Below are 25,041 nucleotides of genomic sequence, written 5' to 3' on the forward strand. Positions count from 1 at the left end.
GTTCGGGTTCGGACAGAAATATGTGGCCCGTGCCGCACTCTAACACACACACACACACAAACACACGGAAAACCGGACATTATCATCAGTTTATAAAACCCCCCGGACGCCCCGGACGGGACGTGAAAAGTGGACATGTCCGGGCAAAAGAGGACGTTTGGTCAGCCTTACGTAGCGCCATCTTGTGGGTCAAATTGCCTATGTCAGCATTTACCTTGGTCTGTAGGTCGCACCGGTCTATAACCCGCACCCAACTTTTTAGATGAAAAAAAAGGGAAAAAAAGTGCGACTTATACACCAAGTTTTACGGTACACCTTTTATATTCATTGGCTGTGGCTTGTCTGTCCGCTGAGACCATCCTAGGGGGAGATCATCTGTATGACACTCATTCATCTATACATCAACTGGATTACCATGATTGGAAAGCCTGCAGTCAGAATAATATGTCCTTATTATACAGAGATTGTTGAGTGGCTGGCCTGTTTTTGCCCCACAGCACTGACAGGCGGACAATGGCTGGCTTTAGAGATACAACCCCAAGAACTCTTCTGCTTTTAGAACTCCACCTGGAGGCAACAAACGCACACTTACTGATAAACACAACTTCCTCACACTGCATCAGTGATTTTTAATCACATTTCAAGGACCCCAGAGGTCACAAAGGACGGGGAAGCAACGTGTGCCTTGACCAGCCAGAGCTCTAACGTGACAGCTGTGTGTTTGTTAAGCCTAGGGACCATATGGGCAATCAAATGACTTGTTTCACATGAGTGGGCTGTCTGATTTCAATGGATTCCAGTGTGAATTTCTCCTTAATCACTGTAGCAGCCTCCTCTGTTGGCTCCCCTTTGGGAGTGGACCAAGTCAAGAATAAAGACCCTCTATGAATATTTAGGACCCTAGTGTGGAAAGGGACTGACCAACATCGCAAGGAAGCAGCGACTTCCCTTCCTTCCTGTCATGAGCAGTCATCCATAATCCACCTTACAATTGTACAATAATTCACTATAAACTTTTTATGGCACTCACTGAGTCCTTCTTGATGTTTTCTTCTCCCTGTGTTGAACACAACAAAGTTGTTTTCGCTGTGGTATTAAATGCTGATGTAAGCACATCAGATAAGACTCTTTCACACAATACAGATTGAATTGATTTCATAATGAATGAGAATCAACGCAGGCATATACACCCAAACAAGATGCAAAGACAAGACCCGTGAAGTAAACCTCTCTCTTCTGACACTTCTCCTTTCGTCTCTCTCTCTCTCTCTCTCTCTCTCTCTCTCTCTCCAGGGTATACTTCAGGAACCGCTGGGTAAAGACCGTTCACCCAGTGGTCCAGCAGTACTGTCTCATCTCCAGCACACACATCACTTTCCAGATGCCCACAAGGGAGGACATCCTCAGGCACCGCGTGGTGGTGGTCACCCTCAGCACCTCCCAATACCTCTGCCAGCTTGACTTGGAGCCTGGTGAGTCATAGCATAAGATATGTAGTCATCTCAAGTATAGTAAGGCTGCCTAGTGATGGTTGTGGTGGACAGCCATTGCCAGCTCTTGAGAGTGGCTTATGCATGGCAGGGTTTACCAGGTGCAGATGGAATAAACATCATATGGTTCTGCAAATGTCTGCCATGGTAGCAGTCCTACTCATCCAGATTTCATGAAGCGATCAGGATAACTAAGAAAAAAAACCCCACTTGCATTATTCAGAGAACATGAAAAATGAACACAGGCTAACAGGGCCAGTCAAGTCCCCAGGAATAATCAAAAGCCCTCATAGTACAGTCTCAAATAACATTTTTTGTGTCAAAAAGAGGTGCATTAACAATCATCTTTTTACATCTGTGAACATGTAAATGTGGTTGACGAAATATTACAAACACCTTCATTATGATACAACACATAAGCAAAGAAAATGGTACTCTAAACAAAAGTTGAACAATTTAAGGAAGGTAATATTTATTAGAGGTCTTTGATGTTGCACTGGAAAATAAACTTATGCAAATATGATTTTTTTTTTCTCCATATAAATATGTAAATGTAAACACATGGTTTCAGCAGATAATAACTATAGGCAGAAACAACTCAGTGCACTTCGTCTCCTGGTGTTGGCAGGAGCCCACCATTTAGAGAGGGCTGGAACTCATTTAAGTTGTGTAAAAGACGTGGAAAACAAACCGGTTTGTCATTGCAAGCTAATAACCGGCTCTAATGTGTCAGCAGAGGGGGCCTTTTTCTGTTGCTTGGGAACACCATCTGCCTGTTTCTAATGTACTTTACATCATTAGCCCTCCACCCTACGTTTCATCTCTCCAGCTCTCCTGGTGCTTGACGGTGATGAAAATCGCCAGGAAACGAGGCGATTGGGAGCCAGCGAGTCCACTAAGTAGCAATAACAAATCTCCCACCCCAAACACACAGATGCCTCAAAAAAATATATATTGTATGTCTGTCTGGTTTGTTGATTTTCCTCTCTCTGTATGGATTAGACATGAGATCTGGCATGTGGAAATGTGCATGGTTTGGTGTGCCTGTGTATGGGTTTTGCAGAAAGACTAATTTTATTTTCAGGAGCGAGACTCACAAATGTTATTGCCTGCTCATGTATGCAGATGGGTGGGTGTCCTCCTGCACATTCAAGTTAGGTGGATAACCCAAAGATGCCTCAGACGTCTGATTTTGAGTCACGGGGTAAAGAATTGATTGGTTGATCAGTTTGTGGCTGTTGTACTAAGAAATACAGTGTTCTGTTTCTGTATGAATTAATGAATGGTCAAGTTTCACTTTCTTTGTGCCTGGCGTTCCGCTGCTCCGTCTCTGCCCAGAGTACTCTCCGTGCTACCAGAGTGTGGTTTACGTAATAACTGAATGGTATATATTCCAGCAGTGCTCCTAATGAGCGGTCCAGAAAATAGAAAATCAATATGTGGCGACAAATGCTGATATTGTGGCGGGCCACCACAAATGAATGAATGTGTGGGAAACCCTGGCACAAACCCACCACATTGGATGGTCAGGTAGTCTAGTTTAAAAAGTTGAATCCAGCCTTACATTTGAAAACACAGGAGACTCAGACTCTATATTCATGTCAGCTTCAGCCTGTTGAGGAGACATACATTGTAGCTCTATGTATTCGTCTATCAACTATTATTTCTTAAGCAGAAGGTAATTAAATGTGTAAAATAAACTACTCTAGAAAATAACTCAAAATTAGCTAATTTAAAGGTATAGGAGAGACGTGCACTGCTGAAGATAATGCTGTATTTCCTTTGTTAGCAGATGTGTGGTGGGGCTCAGGTGAATATTGATCTGTCTGGAAGCTACTGGATCTTGCAGCCCGGTGATAAAGGTTCAAGACCACAGTGAATACTGTGGTCAATAAGGGAATGTTGTTACCAGAAATTACACATTTTTCACATTGTGTTGCAGGCACCAGAACACATCCAAGACCAATGTTAGATTCTCACAAAATCATTTTTTTCCCAACCCTGCTCGAGCTGTTACAGAATTTGACAACACTTTCTTAAAAAGCTTGTGTTATGATTTAGAGTTACCTGCAGAGACCCTTTCACACTCACAGATTACAGATTTTCCCAGTCACTTTTACAGTGTGAAAAGGGTGGAAAGTGACTGTGAAAGGGAGAATGTGAGAGACAGGGTGTGTGAGGTGAAGGAGCTGCCATTTATTATTAAACAGTCAGCAGTCCCCCAAATCACTTCTGCAACACTGTGCCTCTGATCTCTTTCACCTCTGCTTATTATCCCCCCACCTCCTTCTTTCTTTAAGCACCGTTGTTTCCAAATTCCAACTCCATTATTAGCCCAATGACAGATAGCGGCTGCAGAAATGTAATTTGGACCTCTGGTTTAGATTCCCCAAGGCGGGCAGCTATGTCCCAGGTGAACCATTAAGCACCATGTTCCTTCGTGTCTGCCTCTCTGTCTCCTCTGCACTCATAAAGACCGTCTCTGCCTCTGTCTTGCCCCCCACCCGCACTTTATCTCGACTTCCCTGCCTGGGGAAACATTTCCATTTGTAATGATCCATGTACATCATTTGTGAGCGTTATTTGGTCGTTACATATTCATGTCGATCGAAGTCAAAGAGCAAGTAGGCAGGATGCAGCAGGGCTCCTGGTGACTACAATTTATAGACAGGGGTCAACAAAAGTGCCCGGCCTCAATAATTTACCATTGTGATATAAGGGTAGCACATCTGCACGATTTCACATCTCTTTGGCTGCATTGTTGAGCAAGTAATATTCCATGGAGTGGTGAAAAACAAATGGATGTTCCAGCTAACATTTCATCGCTCTCAATGCAGTGAAAACTGTGCTGCTTGGATGTTCATTCATCCTGCACATAAACTATTCAGAGATTACTCAAGCACATGATTTTAAGTATATGTCTATTATCCAGAGATTTGCTCATGTGCATAATTTTATGCATATTACACCCTGCCTTTGAAGAAAGTATGACCTTTCTGGCATCTAAGAATCTGTCGTTACCATCTAACTAATCATACTGTTAGAATTACATAACAGAAAAGAAAGGAATCTAACAATGCCTTATTTCATATTTTTAGTCGGTTCAAAGTACATGATTTTCCAGTGACGGTTTTTCTCGACCTGTGCGTTTGATACACCGTTTTACAGCTCTAAATGTCTCACTTCATAAGCTTTAATAGATAAACCCAATTATAGACATTCTGCAAATATGTACACAAAAACATGGTCCATCATAGAAACCATCATCATTAAAAAAGTGTATGCCTTTTTATCAGCACCACAGTGGGGGAACAGTGCCGGCACATCCTTCAATAAGGTGTACACACAGTTCAGAGACAGCACTGGTTTGAGGCTTTATAGTTTGAGGAAGAAAAAAAAATCAATACGTTTTGCAGGCATTTGTTCAAAGGCAGATACGTGATTGTTGCCTCAAATCTACCGCTCCGCCTCTTTTCTCTCCAGCCCATGTTTCTGTTGTTTGTTTACTTTTTGACAGTCCCCGAGTTTTTGTTGTTTTTCAACCGTCACATTTCATATCTGCATATACTTTCCTGTGGAAATTGTGCTTGGGCTTCAGAGGCTGTGTGCTGGTTGTTATTCAGCCTCCCTCTTTCCCACTCCCTGCTCCAGCACTCATTTGCCATGCCGTTTCATCCCCTCCCCTCATACTGCCGAGCACCGTTTGAGCTTTTTAAATCAGGGTTAGGCTACTGTTCAGTCCCTTTCAAAATGTCCATAAAACCCTGCCTTTGGTTTGCAGCACTGGTTAAAAGAAGGAGAAGAAAAAGCGACGGAGAGGATGGCACACTTACAAGGTTTTAATGTTCCTGCTGAACAAAATTATTGTTCATTAATGTGCCTGTGTAACAATGGTAGAAATATATTGACATGACGAGGTCTGGGTATTGGTACAAATCATCTGATTCAACTAGATTCACTGGGCTTTGATTTGATATCGATTTATTTTGACACTTACATTCTACTCCAAATTAGAGTAGAGTAATCTGGCACAGATTACAGGTGACTCGTCTTCTGTTTGGTTCTTTGTCCTGTGGTTTTGAATCCAAAATGCTCCCCAGCATTTCCCTGACAGAACATTGAAACACTACTGCTGCTGAGAAGGCATAGTTTGAACAGATGGGAGGCCCTGTAGTCCCCAACTATAAAAACACCTTGGTGAAGTGATGGGCACGTACTTACAATGTAGGTGCGTGATAAATGGCTAGTGTATGGCTAATGTGGGAATATCCGATAAGCCTCTTTCACATATAGTTCTGGGTGAATTGCTGGGATAACCTTTCGGGCACCACAAGTGATTTTCGTTATTCACACATGCAGTACATTCAGGAATATTTCTGCCCAGCATAAAACTACAGAAGAAGAAGGTGGGACAAGACCAGCGGCAGAGAGAGACATTTCAGGAACATTGTTAGCAAGGAGCTGTATTTGTCCGGTGCCAATACAGTTGCCAGCCATTCTTGAAATAAGTAGCTTTTTTGTAGTGATGACGTTTTATATCCAAAAGGTCAAAGACCAACGTCACTGTGACATCATATACCTCTTTTCGACAGTCATGGGCTGGCTTGGCTTGGCTTGGCTTGGCTTGGCTTGGTTTGGTTTGGTTTGGTTTGGTTTGGGCCATCAGCCCAGCAAAGCAGGGATTTGCATTTCCATTACATCAGGGCGACTTTCTTGAAGGTGTGTCTAAAACTGATGATGCTTGTCTTGAAGCCACGTTAAAAAGCAACGGGCTGATCCACAGCTAAAGTCCCCTGTTATTTTTTATTCAATTCTTCAGTAAACTCTGATGAAAAGCAAAAAGTGTTACTATTTTCTTTGTCAACAGGATACTTGAGCGTGCTTTTTCCGGGCAGTACAACTGTGTAGTATGCTGAACATATAGTGTGTACTTAAAGTAAATTGATGTTGGTGTGCTATCTGTTTCAACAGGGTTCTTCACTCATATCCTGTTGGATGAAGCGGCCCAGGCCATGGAGTGTGAAACCATCATGCCTTTTGCTCTAGCTAGCAAGACCACCCGCATCGTGCTGGCTGGAGACCATATGCAGGTAGGTGCAAACAGTTTCTCCAGTGAGGCAAACAATGCAGCATTTCTTTCTTCATGTACTAATTGTCAGAATAAAAAGGTCCAGGGTTCATTCCCTCAGAAAAATGAAGACCTTTCTTTATACCCTCAAATAAACCAAAAAATACCCTGAGAGGAGGGACGCAATACAGAAGAAGAGCTACAATCTACGTAACAACTCCATTTGCACTTTGCTGTGGATTAGACTCCACTCTCCTACTCCAAATACAAAAGAGCAGACAGCAGCCACTGTAGAGCTGTGGTTCTGGAGACCACTTCAGCCACAGATAACACTCACATCAGCCGAGCTTTCTAAGCCAACACGAGGAATTAAAACCTTATTTCCTTCCTCCTGGTTTTAGACAGTGGCACAGGATTACCAGTAGGCAGTGGATGAAGACGAGGCAGGACTCTACCATGCAGTAGCTGCTATAATTACTTGATCGCTCTCTCTGCTATTTCTTGGAGCAAAGAAAAACGGATTTAAAAGACAATGTCCACCTGTGTATCCATCTGTCTCTTTCTCAATCACTTTGTCTCATGCATTTCACCTTCCACATTCTTTATCCTATATGATAGCTCACTAAGTCCAAGGTAGGAAGGTACTCGAAAGGATGTATAAATTTCTCCATCTCCTCACTCTCTCCTGTCTGCTCTCGCTATAACAGTTTATCTCCATTATTCAGTAGGTGAAAGCAGACGGAATAGTCAATGAAGGCCAAGGCATTGTATTGATTATTTGCTTTCTTATTGACTGTGTGGGGCCTCATTTAAGCTAGCCGACCCTCGCTCTCTTTCAGGCTTAAATAAAGATTCAAACTAAGGATATTGCTGTCTTGTACATGGCAGTGGTCAAACGAGAAGAGAAAAATGAGTCTGTGGGTGTGTGTGCAGTTTTCCAAATGTGTAACCTCATTTGAATCCAAGCACATTGGGATAATGGCCACAAATCGTGGTCACTGCTGTCAGATCAGAGGGAAATACACATTGAAGTTGACTGTTTCAGGTATTGGGGGAGTGAGTGATTTATGCTTGATTTATTCACCTATTTGATGTATTGCTTGCAAGAAATAAGGACTCAAATGCCACCTGTGGTTTGGTATCAAACAATCAAATGCTCTTCTGCCTTGGCTTGCAAGCACTGCCATATTGGAGCAGATCTGTAACTAAGACTGGCTACTGCATATATACTCCAAGCAAAATTGAATTTGGCATGTTCTCAAACTGCTGTGAAATCACTGCGAGTAAATTCCACTATAATCAGCGCGACTCAAGTTGTGTTTGCTTAATGGCATACACACCAGATGGAAGGGCTTGCGAGTCACAATGGGGAAAAAACAACTCGCTCATTTGAAGTTCCTCAAAACAAAAACAGTTCTCCAAGTAGTTTATGAAATTTAAATTTCATAACACTTGGAGTATCCCACCTAACTATTAACCCCTCTTGAAAAAATAGTTCCAGGAATGATGGTGCCCAGGGAAATCAAACTCAGACGCTAAACTCTTAAAGTCCCTTTTGTGGATTCCTGATAGCTTTCCACCTCAACTGCAGAAGTGTAAAGATTAGGCAAATTAGACAGCTGTATAAAAAGTAAAAAAAGGGTGTGCTTTCTGTAGTCCATCCTGCCAGTGCAGCTCACATGCCAGGGAAATTCTGTTCAAATAAATTTCAAAGCACACATGAGATTGCAAAGACATGATATTCTTGTTGCTATGACTTGCCAAGGTGCTTTATATGCCATGGAGGAAAAGTGACTCATGACAAGCTACATGTGAATCTGTGTTATTATGATAACTTCAACCAGAAGTGATAAAAGTAATCCAGGAAATCACCGGATGAAGACTTTGTTGTAAAATGAAAAAAATTGCCCTTCATTTGTGCCTAAACCATCCGTGCCACATGTTTGACACCGCTTTGAATTGTTTCAGCAGACCAAACTGAAACTCATAGTTGAATAGAAAGGAAAACTAATGATGTGAGAGAAAGGTAAACTACCTTTGTCATGCTTTGAAACTAACTTTGCTGTCCATCTCTCTCTCTCCCTCCCCGCCTCTCTTCTCTCCACTTTGTGTCTCTCGATTTGCAGCTGAGTCCGTTCGTGTACAGCGAGTTTGCGCGGGAGCGTAACCTGCATGTGTCACTGCTGGACCGGCTGTATGAGCACTACCCCCCTGAATACCCTTGTCGCATCCTCCTGTGCGAGAACTACCGCTCTCATGAAGCTATCATCAAGTAGGTGTGAGCCCTCAACACTGCCTTGTGTCAAAACCGTGGGAGGAGAGGCTGAGATACTCAAGTGAAGAGGGGGTGGGAGGAATGGGTCAGGAGGAAAGGTGAAAACGGAGGTGAAGAGTTGACAGACAGATATTGAAGTGGAGACATTACGGAAATGTTTGGGTTGATATTAGCTCTATGACAAAACATCATCAGGGGCTGCATGGGTACTGGTGAGAAGATTAAAAATGAACTTGAAACTCGGACACAAGACACAAAGGAAGGTTTATAGAGTCAAAATAATATTTCCCCTCCATCTTGATACTTGTAGGGTTAACGGTATGTACTTTTCTACATGGTGCACTTTTTTTTTAACCTTTTCAGTTCAAGTGGGGGGTACGCTGGTATGCTGGTAACATACTCAGTGTATCTTTAATCATTCTGGCATTTAGCATTCATATGTATTCACAGGATGGCACATTATCTCCTCAAACCTTCAGAACTTTTGACACGTCTGTCATTACAAACTCATGCTTTGTGGAAAATGCATTTCAGACTTTGACTTCAAATTTTGTTCAAGATTCCAAACTTTCCCCAAACCCCAAATATCCCAGGTTGTACTCCAGGGAAATGTGTATGAAATAATGTGTAGGATATAGAACTGCACAACCAACTTTATCAGTGTTATGTGACTTAAATTATGAGTGAATTCTGACATACAACACACATACTCCATTCTCATAGTTCCCTCTTTTTGCTTTCCTTTTCCTCCCTCTTACCCCTTCTTTGTTTTCCTGCAGCTACACGTCAGAGTTGTTTTATGATGGGAAGTTGATGGCAAGTGGGAAGCAGCCCTCCCATAAGGACTTCTACCCTCTGACCTTTTTCACAGCCAGAGGAGAGGATGTCCAGGAGAAGAATAGCACTGCCTACTACAACAACGCAGAGGTATGGAAGTTTTAATTGGTAGCCGTTCTGCTGTGTCATGCCCCATGGTGTTTGCATATAAATTATGATCTTGTAGATTTTGAAATGAATAAGTAAATAGAAAATTCACATGCAAACAAGCATCATACATTTAAAAACAACATTTAACACCAATATATTATATTAGTTTAGCACCTGTTGCTTTAATACAGCATTTTCCAGTCCTATGTCATGGAGCTGATGTATTTCTGAATTTCATGAAACTGCCAGTCAGTCAGCGGTGGGCACTACTTTCTAAATATGTTTACCTCCTTCCTCTGGGATGGGTATGGCTGTCATATTGACCCAATTTAGTTTAGTTAATTGATGGTGACACCTGTGCTGTATCTGATCTGAAATAAGGCTTCACTGTATGGATGGTGAGGGAAATTAACATTATGAAAATGCTCAAATTCTGATTATGAAATATTAAAACAAACACTTGGCTGATGATGTGATTAATTCATCATCAGACAGCCTATGGGGCTTCAATGTGTGCTAGTTACACCTCCTGTTTCTCATGCAAGGAGAAGTTGATATCTAATTGTTTTCATTTTTATCCACCTGAGAACACGCTGATATCTTCAGGCTGCATTGTTGTCAGTCGGCATTGCTTCCGCTTCTGTGCTCGTATACTCTATGTGCATGATATACTGCAGCTGCATCTCTCTGACAGAGTGACTGCTGAGCTGTGATAGTGCCAGAACCAGTGATCTAACACTGTGATTGGACAGTCTAAAAAATACAGATCCAATTTGCACCCTCACTGCTGCAACTGTGTGCTCAATAACACAATTAGTATGAACACTGCTGACCTTTGAAAAACACAGGTAACCTGAATAATAATTTAAATGAAGAATATTTGGGCCTCAGCTAATCAGCCTGATAAATGTGTGAAATAGATTCTTTCATTCAGCATGTTAGCTTTCAAATCATGCATGGGTTTTAGGCTGTCAACCCCAGTGTGATGTAAATAATCAAGGGAATTGATTATAATGAAATGGAATTTGATTCCGATTAGTTAACTGAAGTCAAAAGCTGAATGATTTTCCAAAGCTGAGCAGCACTGTTTATTTCGCCTCCTCACATCCACTGTCTTTTAATCATAATTAAAGATGAAAGCCATAAACGTAATTAAGAGCTACATTTGATTCCCATGATGCATGATTCACTGACAGTCCCAGCCTCTGATTGGTTCTTCTGTAGACCCACTTTGTTTGTGGTCATTGGCTGTGTCTGACCCCTGACTCTGCTGCTGACACGTTCCAGCCAATTAAACCACGGCTGCCTCTTGATTGCTCCCAAACTGTCAGCGACGCCAAATGAATTACCTCCCGTCCCTTTGATACAGCACCCATGTCAAACCATTACAACATTATCATAATCTTGCAAAATCACAGTGCATTGAAAAAAAAAGTGTGTCCGTTTATTAGTCTTGTGCAAGCGTCTTTGATGGGCTTAGCTTCAAGTGGAAGACAATATTTCCATGACAGTTCAAAGCCTCCGGCAGTGTGCCAAAGCTCTGAACAGGGCTGGGAAAACTGCTCATATGACAAAAGAACAATAAGGATTCAAAATACCAACTGTTGACTTAATAACTAAGCAAATTTTAATACTTTGCTAACACTCGATACATTGTATTGGACATACAATCAAATCACCTGTACAGTGAAGCTTATGATGTTCAAAATTAAGCGATCAAAATTATATCTTTCATTTCACATTGCATTGTTATATATTGATACTTCACTTTCTGGAACACTCCAAACCTGTTTTTCTCAGAGGTCTTACAGCACATCCATTTCCATTAAGCCATAGCTTCCTGCTCTCTATGTTTAGATGCAGACATTTTCTCAGTGTCACGCAGCACATAAAGCCTCTTTAGTTCTTCAAACATGCTGTCCCCCACTGTTGCTTTTTAACTGGGTGGAAAATATCTCTTAGTCTGTGACTCCCCACAGTTCTTTTTGTGTGCAGGGATCAGGGAATGAAGAGAGCATGGAGCCCTATTGTCACCTCTTTCTCTCACGTTGCCTCTCCATCCCTCAGGTATTTGAGATCGTGGAGCGGGTGGAGGAGTTGCGCAAGAAGTGGCCAGTGGCGTGGGGCAAGCTGGACGACGGCAGCATTGGAGTGGTGTCACCATACGCCGACCAGGTGTTCCGCATTCGTGCTGAGCTCCGGAAGAAGAGGATGCACGAGGTCAGCGTGGAAAGAGTGCTCAATGTCCAAGGTGAGGAAGAAGTATAAACCAACATGTGTGTGCTTTGTGTCAATCTTAAGAATATAATGTCAACATTTGTGTATTTACTGGCTCAAACACTGCATCTATTGCTACATTAATATACCAATTTGGGAATAATTACAGTTTTAAATTGCCTTGTTGTTCTGCATGCACAGTTAACAAAACAGATCATTTAATGCTGTAATATTTTTATCTGTTAATTTGATGGTATATCATAATTATTCAAAGAACAGGAAACTGAAAACTGGGAGACCACAACTACAGTCAGGCAAATCAAAAACACAGTTGTCATTGGCGAACAAATCCAAAAATCTTAATCCCCAATTGCCTCATTAATATTTGTCCATGACACTTGTATCACACATTTCTGTGTGTGAGAGATGATATTAGCGTCGATCTTGAGTCAAAATGATGCTTAAAATGAGAGCTACATTACCCTGAAGACACATCCCTACTATCTTCCACTGCAGTTATCATATAGCCCCTCTTATCATCCAGTCCCAGTACAGGGGGAATATGAGTTAGAGTTTCTTCCCTCAATCCCTCGTCTGCTTCAGTTCCCACTTGTATTGCATCCAGCTGCTTTCCACAGGTCATTAAGTTCCTCATTAATCACACATGAAACATGTAGACACACACACATAGAGGAAAACTGCACTCTTAGTGCTTAAAATTTGAATTTAACACATATGTGGATAATTTTAGTTTGTCTTTTGTCTGCAGCCTCTTCAGTCATTAAAACGTTTAGTTAGACCTAATTTTGTTCTATTTATACAGATACAATGAATTGTCTCCTTTATTTGTAACAAAACTTGAGGCAGCACAACACAAGAAATCAGCATGCAGATGGTTTCAGTTTTTACTGATATCAAATGTCATGGAAGCTGATGAAGAAATTAAGTTCCTCCAACAGTTTTCATTAATTGCATTTTTATTGCTTATTTTTCAGTAAGGGAATGATGTGCTTCAAAATGTGTCAGCCATGAGCTAGCTTCCATCTCTCCTGAGTTTCCTAATTAGTGAAATAGAAAAGTTAAATAGAACATTTATAAGATGGTCTTTTTTTAATATGTTTTGCCTCAATAGCACTCCTCAGACTACTTACAAACTTAATAGTAAATATATATATATATATATATATATTTTTTTTTCCAGGTAAACAGTTCCGGGTGCTGTTCCTCAGCACGGTGCGGACGCGGCATACCTGCAAACACAAGCAGACGGCCATCAAGCGTAAGGAGCAGCTCGTTGAGGACTCAACAGAGGACCTCGACTATGGATTCCTCTCTAACTACAAGCTACTCAACACAGCCATCACCAGAGCCCAGTCCCTGGTTGCAGTTGTGGGAGACCCCATAGCACTGTGCTCTGTTGGGCGCTGCAGGTAAATAAGGACTCCTTTGACTCATGGCCTTTGTAATGTGTAATTTAGCTTGAACACTACAGTAGATATCTTTAGAGCAAGGTTCCCTTTTTCATGGCAGACATTTTGACTTGTCATAATAGGAAAAGTACAGGTATAACTAATAACACCAGCAGTGTCTCTGTTCTATTCAAATCTCCCACCGTGAGTGACTGAGCCTGCACGCACAAAACCTGGATCCTGAAATCAAAGTAACTAAATGGAATTCAGTCATTGTTCATTTGATTATTTTAACCTGTGCTTTTCCTACTAGTCCTACTGATACATTTGTGTGAGTCACATGACATGCCGTGGACATCATATACCCAAGAGATTCTATCAAATCACTAGTTGTAGTTTTGACCCGTTTGTTTCGATTGGATGCCTGTTTATTTTTCTGTATTTACTGAGCTTTAGGTTGTCAACATGGCTTTATTTACAACAGCTATGAAGGGAAATGACATTGGCTGCCACCCCCCATCTCTATTTAAATCTCTTTAACTCCTTCGCTCTTAGACCCCCATTGCCCACCTCCTATCTCCATAGCAACTGTCGGTTTCGCCTCCATTAGTTGTCATAACACGTCAGGTCTTTTTTTCTGTTGTGGTTGTTACAAATGCAATACTGCAAAGATAGAGTGAGTAAATTGATGTGTCCAGAATGAATGCATTGTTTGAACAACATTGAGCCTCCTCCTGGGAGTGAAAGATCCTGGTCAGTCAGTACGAAGTAGCTTAGGTTTATTTATTTTTTTGGTTATGTGTTTAGTTGCAGTTAGTATTGATCACCATGTTGAAACAGCAAATACCCAGGATTGTTTACTGTTTATACAAAAGGCCTGTTACTCCCACAAGTTAATGATTTGCACCGTGTCCCAACAGCAAGCGAGCACCCAACTATCGCGCCACATAGAGTTACATTGGACGCTCTCTGTCCACACAAAGTCTGTTAAATATGGAATTCTGTTACATCATGTAAACAAACCTCTTACCTATCAGCTGCGTTGCAGTTTGTACTTTCCAAACAGAAATCACACATTTTACATTGTGATACCAACTGGAGATGACATACAGTAACATACATTATAGCCAACAGCGAATAGGTTGTTATTGTGAAGTTTTTGTAGTGAAATAAGGAGGAAATCTTGCAGATAACTCTGCCTTTTAACCTCATGAATCAGCCATTCCTCATCCATTGTGGCGCTTTTAACGTGAGTGGCAGGAATAAAATAGAAACAGGGCGCCCCACAAAAGTGCATTTCTAAACAGTGCGCGACATCGTGCTGCATCGCTCGCTGCCTTTTAGGACATTCCAATAAAAAACAATGCAGTTTTAGTTGCTGGTGCTCCTGTTTGATTAAGTTAGGACATAGCGATACAACTGAAAAGAATACAGCATGCTGTCTTTTATCATGCCAATGATAAGGATTAGTGCGCTTCAAATGTTAGCACACTAATATTGTGGGTGTATGAGGGCCGAAACAGTGTAAGGTTGAAGAAGAAAGTAAATTATTCCTTTTAACATGAGGCCATTTATTTACATTTTCACATATCTAGTGTCTGTGAGAATTATTTGGTTGTTCCCATGATTGTATTCGTCAAAGCTGACAGCTAATTCGTAAACACTACACTGTGTGATTATTGTTTTCTTTGTTCTTTTCATTGTTGTGTTTCTGCTCCTCCTGTTTTGCCGAGGTTTCATTTCCTTCCCCTTTGGTGTGCTTCATCATTTTGCTGATTTTCCTTTTCCTCTCTCCCTTCAACACCTGCTTCACACACGCTTTTTCTACATTTGTTTGTAATGGACTTGATTTTTTTTATATTCAGCCCCCAAGGAGTAATTTGTTGCACTGCCAGCAGGAAAAAATCAACACAATGATCCATAAAACACTCAATCCAAACAAGGAGAGATAAAGGAGAATAGAAATTAAACGTGTCTCCATCTGTTGTTTCCTCGTTTTTGCCCCTTTCCAGAAAATTCTGGGAGCACTTTATCTCCATCTGCCACGAAAACTCGAGCCTACACGGCATCACCTTTGAGCAGATCAAGTCTCAGCTGGAGGCCCTGGAGCTCAAGAAGACCTACGTCCTCAACCCGTTGGCTCCAGAGTTTATCCCCCGTGCCCTCAGGCCCATGCAAGGGCACCACTCGTCTTCGCAGGCCCTCCATCCCCACCATCATCCACATCCTCAGCATGCGCAGCCAGCCTCCAACAAGCAGGGTCCACAGCAGCAGCAGCAGCAGCAGCAACAGCAGCAGCAGTCGCCCCCCAAGGTGAGGTGTTTCTGATGAGGGAGGACACAGTGTAAGGGTTAAGTGTATCCATCCACCTCTTCTTTCAATATGGGCGTTCAAAATCCTGACACCAAACTGTAGAAATTAAAAAAAGATGCAAGAAAGGGTGATATAAATTGATTTTTTCAAACATTGACTTTACTGGATTTGAATCCGCTGTTTTGCTTGAGTGAATACTGAAAATAAAAATATAGAGTTTGCAAATGTAGGGAGGGAAACAGGAAATCAGAGTAGGGAGGCAGAAATAAAACAAAAACGGGCGAGGCAGAGGATGTTTTGAAAAGCTCATATATAGGGTTTTCTATGTTAATGTAATGTGTTAGGTGACCACTTGCTGCTTTGTGGAAATAGTAAACACATTACCCAGAATGAATTGAGTGCTTCCTGCTTTTAGAGAGAAAAAAATTACACAAAGCTTTGCACATGCGGGCACAGAGCACAAATCTATTAAAATGACTCCGTTTATTTTTTACCCCAGGAAATTTCTTTATGGGCGTTCGTTTTGGCCCCAGAAAAACAACACGGATGTAAAATTAGCACCGCAGGATTGGCGGAAGGATGCGTTGTTTGATTGTTCAGCTCGGGCTGAAATGTCTTTGTGTGGCTGTCTGTCCTCCCTGCCTGCCCTGAGGTAAAGGTTAACGAAATCACCACAGCTGCCAACCTGCTGCCATCACCCACTGGGCCTAATGAGCCGCAGCTCCACAGCATCAACCGGCTTTAGAGACACACGCACAGTTTTCTCCCTCTCCACAGCCGTACCATGTAGCTCACAACAACACAGCACACACAGACATGGAGCTATCAGTGTGCAGTATGTAATATATTGCTTCCTTAAGCATATACAGCAGGTTGCTAATTTAAAGGTCAGGCCATTCTTGGTACTTCTGTACACGGTGGACACTGTGGTGTGCAGCCCAAAATAATCCATAGAAATGTCATTTAAAAATAGATAAATTAGTTTCTAATAAAATCTGTGTTGTCGGGTTGAATCTGGTTTCTTCAGTGCAGCTTTTTCACATCTGCCGCCGATCACACTAATATCCCACCTTGTGAATATTTTACGATTCAGTAATAATCAGACTCGGTTGTCCACGTTATTGTAGCGTTTTAAAGCACAACTGTGAGCACAAAATAAATGGTTAATAAATCAGTTTCTCGAGACAGTTGATCATTGTGCAAAACATCTTAATTAAATCCACTTTGGTTAAATGTGATAAATAATCAAAACATCATGTCCAAGGCAGACTATATACAATTTGCAGATGCAATTACTTGGAAAACACATTAATTTAATCAGAAAGCACGCAGCATGTTTACTGTTTGGCATCCATTTTACCAGATATATATGCTCCAGTTGACTTCACATTGTTAAGTGCTGCTTTCTGACACAGATGGTGTTTTGGTGCAAGTACGTAAAACTGAGACACTTGTGGTAAAATATGTCTCACATTAAAAAGCTTTTTGTAGTTCCAGCTTTCGCACAATTAGCGTCATTTTAATTGGGGAGGGAGGATTTACAAGAACAATTGCCACTTTTTAGAAACAATTATGTATCACTTATTTTCATGTGTCATTAAATCAAAAGTGATACTTGGCTTGGTGTCAGGAAGAAATGAAATGTTTGGTATTAAGTCAAACTTGAGTGATTTTCTCATAGCACGTATTCTTGCATGTGTGTCTTTCATTAGAATCTTTCTTGCATCTTTATTCCAACAACCTACAACGTCTTTGATTGAATCCTGAGCGCACTACACATCCCTGCTTTACTAACAGATGGAGTGTGCTGTTTAGCACCAAAACTATGTCATATATATATATATATATGCAAAATCCCACTGCACTTTGACACTCAAAGGAGTTTTACGGAGACAAACTGGAGCCACTGTCTCCTTTTTCTTTTTGTTTGACGGATAGGGTAAATAACACAACCTTGCAAGCACACAAATCCACTGTTTGACAGCCAGTGTACAGTCATCTAGTATTTTTAAGATCCGGTTAGCAATGTTTTCAATCTCAGCAGACCCCCTGCTGTTTGAGAAAATTGCTCCTATGATATAAATGTTGAGAAACATCCGTGTTGGTCATTGTCACTATTCAACTCATACCTCTCAGAGGAAATGTTGCAGCAGCGCATCTATGACTAGATCAAATAACCACAGCGCTAGACAATGGGCACCATTTTCAGCCTGGTGTGTCTGGCATTGCTCAGTTAATGTTACAACCTAAAATAGCAGCCAAGCAAAGCAGCTTCTGCAACATTATATCAGACCACAGTCAGTTTCAAGAAGGGGATCACACTCACATGAAACACTACATGCTACACAATGACATCTTTGGTGTATGAGTTACAAGATCATTCTGCAGAGGGTGACTTTTACATTAGTTACAGCAGTTTTATATTTGGTCATTAGGTCATGCAGCACTAAAGGTGAAACCTATTTACATGTGGAGTCAGACTATTTGATATTTCTCTTGTTTGTGACATTGTAGTTTGGCTGTTCCTAAGCTCAAGCTGGAGGACATGCTACCTCGCAATTATAACCATATTTTCAGGACCAGTAAACATTGGCTATGGTTTGTGTGAGGCTGGCAGGAAAGGAACAGCCCTGGCATATTTGACTTTGTTCACTGAACTTATTTTTTAGTTGGTACCTGAACTCTGTCGGGTGGTTTCAGCAAAGTCAGGATGTCTTTCAATATTTGCAGTCGTCTAATACTGGAATATCTGCATTTGCAGCCATATCTCCATATGTCTAGTTTGCAGAATTAGTCTTATTTTGCTCAAGAAAAGGCCTTTACTTTTACTTTTTAACATGTTCGGTCTGCAAAATACCAGCAGCACATTACAACATTACTCCAACAGATCAGTTTGGTTATGTTCAGTCTTTGTTTAGGTGCTGCTATCTTGTTTCAGATAATTGTTTTCCATCTTTTGTTCAGAACTGCTTGCTAAAATACCTGAAAATATGGACCTTGTACCAAAGACTGCTCTGCTTTCTTAGTAATGTGACTAGCACACCTTATCTGAATGGTAAATAATACCAGCTTTCTGTAATATCAGCATAGCAGCAGAGTGAATCTCATGAAACGGAGGATGTCATTCATCTCTGCCTCGTCCAAGGAAGCAACTGTCAAGGACTATCTGTTAACACCAAAATCAACTGGGAGAGACTGCGTGCAACGAAACCAGCCGCTGAAAAAGCTCAAAGTAGATTGTTGTGTATTCCTGCCTGTAATGATGAATAATACAAGAGATATGGTCCACCTTAACTCAGGTATGGGAAGATCTCATGAGAGCCCAGTGTTGTGTGTGTGTGTGCGTGCGTGTGTGTCTGTTTGTCTGTGTGTATGCAAGTATGTATAGGTTTGTGTTTGCACGTGCAACCCCACATGGGTACTTGTGTGTGTGTGTGTGTGTGTGTGTCAGTCAGCATTGATCAGGATTCAGTTCAGGCTCACTGTGTACACTATAGTAGATGGAGCTGTATTGTGAAGCCCCCAGGAGGAACAGCAAGGGAGTTTGGTTGTTCTCATCTAGTGGTAGAAGGAGTAAATCTGTCTTGGCAGATATGTTGACTCGTTGTAGCATGAAAAACAAAAATGTAGTCGCAAAATTGTTTCAGAATTAAATTCACTGACCATGCGTGTTATTAAATAATATGTCTCCCGATGCAGTTGTATGGCTCTCATGTGATTTTGATAGATTTTTGACAGCGGAGTTCTCCAGGACGGAGGCATACTCTAGGTAGTATGAGGCCTTGGCGGGTGATAGCATAGTTTTCTAAAATACATCTGTGGCGTACAAGTGAGGCGATCATGGGGAGGAAGACAGTGTGTCAGATACACTGCCTCTCCATTGACATTTATTAACCTGTCTATACTGTATTAGGGGGCTTTGTGAGTGCATAAGCTTTGGGTGTAATTGGAATACCTGGGAGGCTGTACTTAGATGTAACTGTGACCCTGTTTACACTTGGTTTTAATAAGCCTTTCAGTGATCCGAACACAAGTGGACAGCCGAGATGCATCACAGTACACAAACCTGTGTCTATCACGCATCTCTAGTTAACCACTTGTGTTCAGATTTTGGGACTGTCTACGTAGGGCCCCACGTACAGTTATTATGTCCACACTCTTCCCGGTCATGTTAGCGGTTTTGTCTGTACAGCTGGAGATATCGCTGTCAACAGAATCCAACACGTCTGCATTCGTAGGGCAAGACAACAGACGGTCACGCCACATTTCCTCACAACTCATCGATTAAAGGGCATGTTATAGAGCGTTAACGCGCTGTCACCGAAACAACCACCACGTCCTGCATTGATGATGAAGTCCTTGTCACATATGCGCCAGGACGCATTAGTGTTTACACTGCACAAGATATGTGGTCACATGCATCCTAGACCACATCAGCATGTGGTTTGACTTATTGGATCACAGTGCATCTACACTTTAGCGCTGTCCACTTGTGATCTGATTTTGAGAAATTCGATTTCGAGATTGCGTTACAGGACACAGTCGTAGGAAGCCTGTCTTTAGATTAGATATGGCATGGAACTGAATAAGTCCTGTGGCTAACTTTATCAGGACAGTGCAACAATTTCTAATATGTAATTAATTAAATGTGGCACTTTTGATCAGGAAGCTGAAGAGTTTCAGTGTTAGCCAGCACATACTTGAAATAACATACAGAAGCCTGGTTTAAAGCATTTTAATTTTTTGACATTACAGCATGGTATGGCAACCTGAGAGCAAGGAGCACAAACAAGTTCCCCAAGATTGTCAACATTGCAGGGAAGGTGATTGGCAAGTCACAGAAACAACTCAGCAATATAACTGACAATGCTGTACACAGGAAAGCTAAACATATGAGTTCCGTTGCCTCACATCTATTACACTCACAGTTTGAGCTGCTCCTGTCTGGGCATCGATTTAGGATCCCTAGAGCCAGTCAGAACATATATAAGAAGTCCTTTATTCCCTTTGCCGTACAGGCAGTGAACACAGTGTGACTGTATCAGGAAACTACAATTTTTATAAGATGTGCTCTCTTTTACTATTCTTTTAATTTGTTGCTCCTATGTGCCCATTTGCGCTATTGTATCATATATATTGTTAAATTGTACATGCCTGTTCTTTATGAGCAGAATGTGCCTGCATCATACATTGATATAATGGATTCATTAGCTGTTCTCTGCTAGCCTGTTAAACTCCTGCCTCATCTCTGAAGTGATGCCACTATAGCTGTTGTAACAGGTGAGGGACAGTCAGTACCATACTGCAGCTGCTGTACATTACCTACATTGCTTTACAGTTGCCAGGATCTGGTATTTACCACACACTCTTTTCTACTCAATTGGCCTCTGTGAATTCATAGTCTTGCTTTGTTTTTTTTTAATGATTCTTTTGTCTTACAGGGGAAACATGCAAATCACACAGAACACCTTCCACCTGAAGGATATGGTGAGTGTATCATACTGTTAGTATTTAGCCGTGTTGATTATCTCAATATCTAACAATATTGTTTTATGAAATTTGTGTATTGGATTCAGGACTTTTTCTCTTGCTTTCTGTTCTTTGTCAGTAACTCAACCTGCACTGTGGTGCATATGCAGAAGCAGATTACAATCAAAGGCAATTTCTTACGACCTTTAAGGGTTTTATGTTGTAGCTCATTGCTGATAATGTTTGCCTGCCTGGATGTAGATAAAGGAAAGGAAAAGAAATCAAATGCAGGCCAAATTTGAGACTTATCCTAGAAAGGTATATATTACTGCTGTATAGTCCACCACAGGAAAAAGTCACTGTCCTCTTAGCAGTAGTTGAAATGGACTAAAACAGCGATGGTGTTGACACATACAAACACATCTAGAAATAAATCCATCCACATAACGTTTCTGTCCTTATCACTGTATGTTCTCTATATTATGGTCAGGTCTTACAACAGAGCAACAGTAGAAGTTTCTGTTGTCTCCTCCTCCTCTGCCTCCGTACACACAAACAAGCAAACATCTCGACAGCTTGATATGAGCCAGTCTAATGCAGCAGCCCAGATGGATGCATGAAGGCCTGAGGCTATTGAAGCCATCAGTGCGATGCAGCCTTGAACAGCACAGCGAGGAGTCAATACGATGTTTACTACAGGAAGACAATCAGTTTGTTTCACCCGCTGCAAATTGTCAGCCAGCTACATTATCCTCCACTGAAAAAAACTCAAATGAAATCTAAGCAAATCACCTCTTCCTTTAATACAGGTTGGCCATCATCTTTTCATATGTTGCTCTCCTCTGATAGAATCATACAGGTTGTTATCTAACATTTTCCAAGCTATGAATAGTTAGATATGTCTGGGCTTGTGTGTCACCTACTGTCAATCTGTCATCACATTAAAGTTAGGAACTATTTGCATTGACTTATATCACCATGCCATCTTCTCTCATTGCAGTCCAACCCAACCCAGCCGTGCTGATGGGAAACCCTATTCGGGCATTCACACCACCCTTGGGTGGCACACCAGCTGGCATGGGCAAATCACCCAGTCCTGTTCAGAGGATAGATCCACATACAGGCGCCAGTATCCTCTACGTCCCAGCTGTGTATGGTGGAAACATGGTCATGTCCATGCCCCTGCCTGTAAGTTTCCTGCTTTTGGTAACAAACTCACAGATGTAATGTGTAAGAAATTATACTTAAACATATGTTTCAACTACTGCAGAGGATTCTGTCAATTTTGCTTTTGTTAAAACGAAAAGGTGTAAGGTTGCACCTCTAAGAAAATATGTAAAATATCGATATCTCAAGAACACATTGAGGAAATTACCTCAAATTTGGCACAAACTTCCACTTGGACTCAAGAATGAAGATTTTGGTATTCAAAGGTCAATGTGACCTCACAAAACACGTTTTTACCATAATTCAAGAATTCTTACGGAAGGACGGGCAAACTTTCTTTAAGAAAATAAAACCCCTGCATGTCCCTTTGTATCATTCTGTGTCCCTTCTCTAAATTCAGGGTTTTTTGTGGGTCCATGAACACAGCGCATGCAGAGCACACCATGAGTTCTTTCAGTAGCAATAGAGACTCCCAGGGTGGATAATTCATTTCTTCATCCATTTAAAGCTGATCAGATCAAAGAGGAGCAGCTGCTGCAAGTGAATGCAAACTTTTAGACCCACCATAGTTATATGGTTCAGTTTGTAATTGCCATTATAAACTGTGTGTGTTCATCCCCCTATCATCTGCCATGGTGTCTTGATCAGTAATATGTCAGTCTGTGTTTTTATTTCCTCAGTTGCCGTGGCCAGGTTACCAGAATCGCTTTGCTGTGGACCCTCGCATCATGAGCCACCCAGCAGCCATGGCCTACAACTTCAATCTGTTGCAAGCCCAGAATCGAGGCTCCCCCATCCCTTACAGTGGGGTGGCCCATCCCTCTCCTCTAGGAATGGGCCAGCCCAGCCCTGACAAGGAGCTACAGGCAGACCCTATCAGAAATGGTGCACTTTATTTTAATTACCTCACCAAGCAACCACCCAAAATCACGAAATCTATTATTATATGCCATCAAATAGAAAGAACTGAAATAGCCCAGTATATGGTAATACATTTATTTTTGTGTTTGACTTCTTAGGTAAATTAGAAGGATGTCCAAAGTCAGAACAGATCCGTCTTCAGACACCAGAGAGGAAAACCGCAGACATGAAGGAAAAACAGGCAAGTTGTTGACATTTTTGCATTTCATTTTTAATGTTTTTGCCAAAAGAAAACTTGTTTATTTTATGTAGGGCCACAAGTCTTTGCTCATGTTGTTTGGATTTTTGATTATTTTTTGGTCCAGGGAGATTTAGACACAGGCCAAAGTCGAAGTCTGGACTCGCAGTCAGACGGGCTAGTCGGATTTCCCAATGCGCTGCTCCATCGAAAAGATCCGTCAGCTGCCCAAAGACCCCTCAACTACCACCTGGCACCACCCAACCCAGCTTTTCCTCCACATCCTGCCAGTGGAAGAGCCTTCCCTCCACAGTATCCAGTCTCCAGGCTTCCTTATCGGGTCAACCAGCCTCAGCACCCAGGGATGGCCCAACAGAGTCAACAGCAGCAACAACAGCTCAGCCCTGCCTACACAGGTGGAAGCCACAACGCTTCCTTCTTCAGTGGCCCGATACCCCCTCACAGATCTGTCCAGTCTCCCACTTTGGATGGGCCGGAGCCTGGAGGGGTGGAGGAGATGAGTAGTTCCATTAGGACTCCAATGGGTCACCCAGGGGGGCACCACCCAGGCCTCTCACAGCATAACAGGGTCAGCAGCTTTGGGGAGGACGCACAGGATGGAAGCCTGGGAGATAGTTTGGGTGAGTGTAGCAGCATTTTTTTTTTTTTTTTTGTTAGGTTGTTAGACAAGCTTTTTCTTGACTTGTACATTGCTGTTTAGTCAAGATTTGCACAAATTAATGATATATATTCATATATTTTAAAAAACTTTTAAAAGAAGTTCAATATTTTCAACTTTACTTTGAAAGGAGTTTATATCCCAATAATCTGACTTATTTTGGAAGATCCTTCTTTTTCTGGGAGGCTAATAAGTAGCTGCCTTCACCCACTCTGGAAGTTCATCTAGATGCGTTGTTAGTTTTACATTCGCTCATGTTGTATTTGGCCTGTGGGAGAGCTAGTGTTGTTTATTGTCCTGCTCAAGCAATGTGTTCTTCCTCAGTGAAATCATTTCTCCTCTGAGATAAGAATTGTAGATTGAATAGCACATCACAAAGAGAATTAAAGCAGTGCTCCAGAATTAGGGGGCCTTTTTTGCTGTTTTATTTGATAGTGTATTTGATTATCTCTCTTTGATGATGTAAATTTGCAAATAAATGCTGGTTAGTTGATTGTTGAATTAAATAAAAGTAATAATCTTAAATCTTATTTTAAACAAATATCTGATAAGTCACTTTCTATCACAGAATGAGGTAACACAAAGGTGACTGAGCTTATGGCCCACTGATTAAAGGATAACTTAAGTATTTTTCAACCTGGGCCCTATTTCCCCATGTGTATGTGTGCGTATGATTCATAGGTACAACTCGTTCTAAAATTGGTTCAGTATTGAGGGAGGCGGATGCAGCTAGAGCCGCGAAACGAGCTAAAACGGTAACGGGGCAAATGCGTCCCGTATAAGTTTGCGCATTAAAAGTGCTTTTTTTCGCCACTGACCGGTTCAGATCGCCAGTGCTATGAGTGCTATGAGTGGAGTCAGCTGTCAGTCAGTGTTGGAGCAGAGAGGGGGAGGGCTGCCCCGCTGGGTACTGTAAGTGAGTATGTGT

At 41.6% G+C, this 25,041-nt stretch overlaps 1 protein-coding gene across 1 annotated transcript in view; it reads left to right on the top strand.

The window, feature by feature from the left end:
* Positions 1–25,041, top strand: part of helz (helicase with zinc finger) — a 67,501-nt gene that overhangs the window by 31,928 nt on the left and 10,532 nt on the right. Inside the window, exons 18-29 of the mRNA XM_050043567.1 lie at positions 1,294–1,472; positions 6,462–6,580; positions 8,685–8,830; positions 9,613–9,760; positions 11,828–12,011; positions 13,179–13,407; positions 15,399–15,699; positions 21,141–21,186; positions 22,169–22,356; positions 23,016–23,220; positions 23,355–23,441; positions 23,566–24,075. Of these exons, the coding sequence (XP_049899524.1) occupies positions 1,294–1,472; positions 6,462–6,580; positions 8,685–8,830; positions 9,613–9,760; positions 11,828–12,011; positions 13,179–13,407; positions 15,399–15,699; positions 21,141–21,186; positions 22,169–22,356; positions 23,016–23,220; positions 23,355–23,441; positions 23,566–24,075 (2,342 nt within the window). The remainder of the gene's footprint in view (positions 1–1,293; positions 1,473–6,461; positions 6,581–8,684; positions 8,831–9,612; positions 9,761–11,827; positions 12,012–13,178; positions 13,408–15,398; positions 15,700–21,140; positions 21,187–22,168; positions 22,357–23,015; positions 23,221–23,354; positions 23,442–23,565; positions 24,076–25,041) is intronic.

This window comes from Epinephelus moara, chromosome 5 (genome assembly GCF_006386435.1).
Source record: "Epinephelus moara isolate mb chromosome 5, YSFRI_EMoa_1.0, whole genome shotgun sequence".
NCBI classification, from domain to species: domain Eukaryota; kingdom Metazoa; phylum Chordata; class Actinopteri; order Perciformes; family Serranidae; genus Epinephelus; species Epinephelus moara.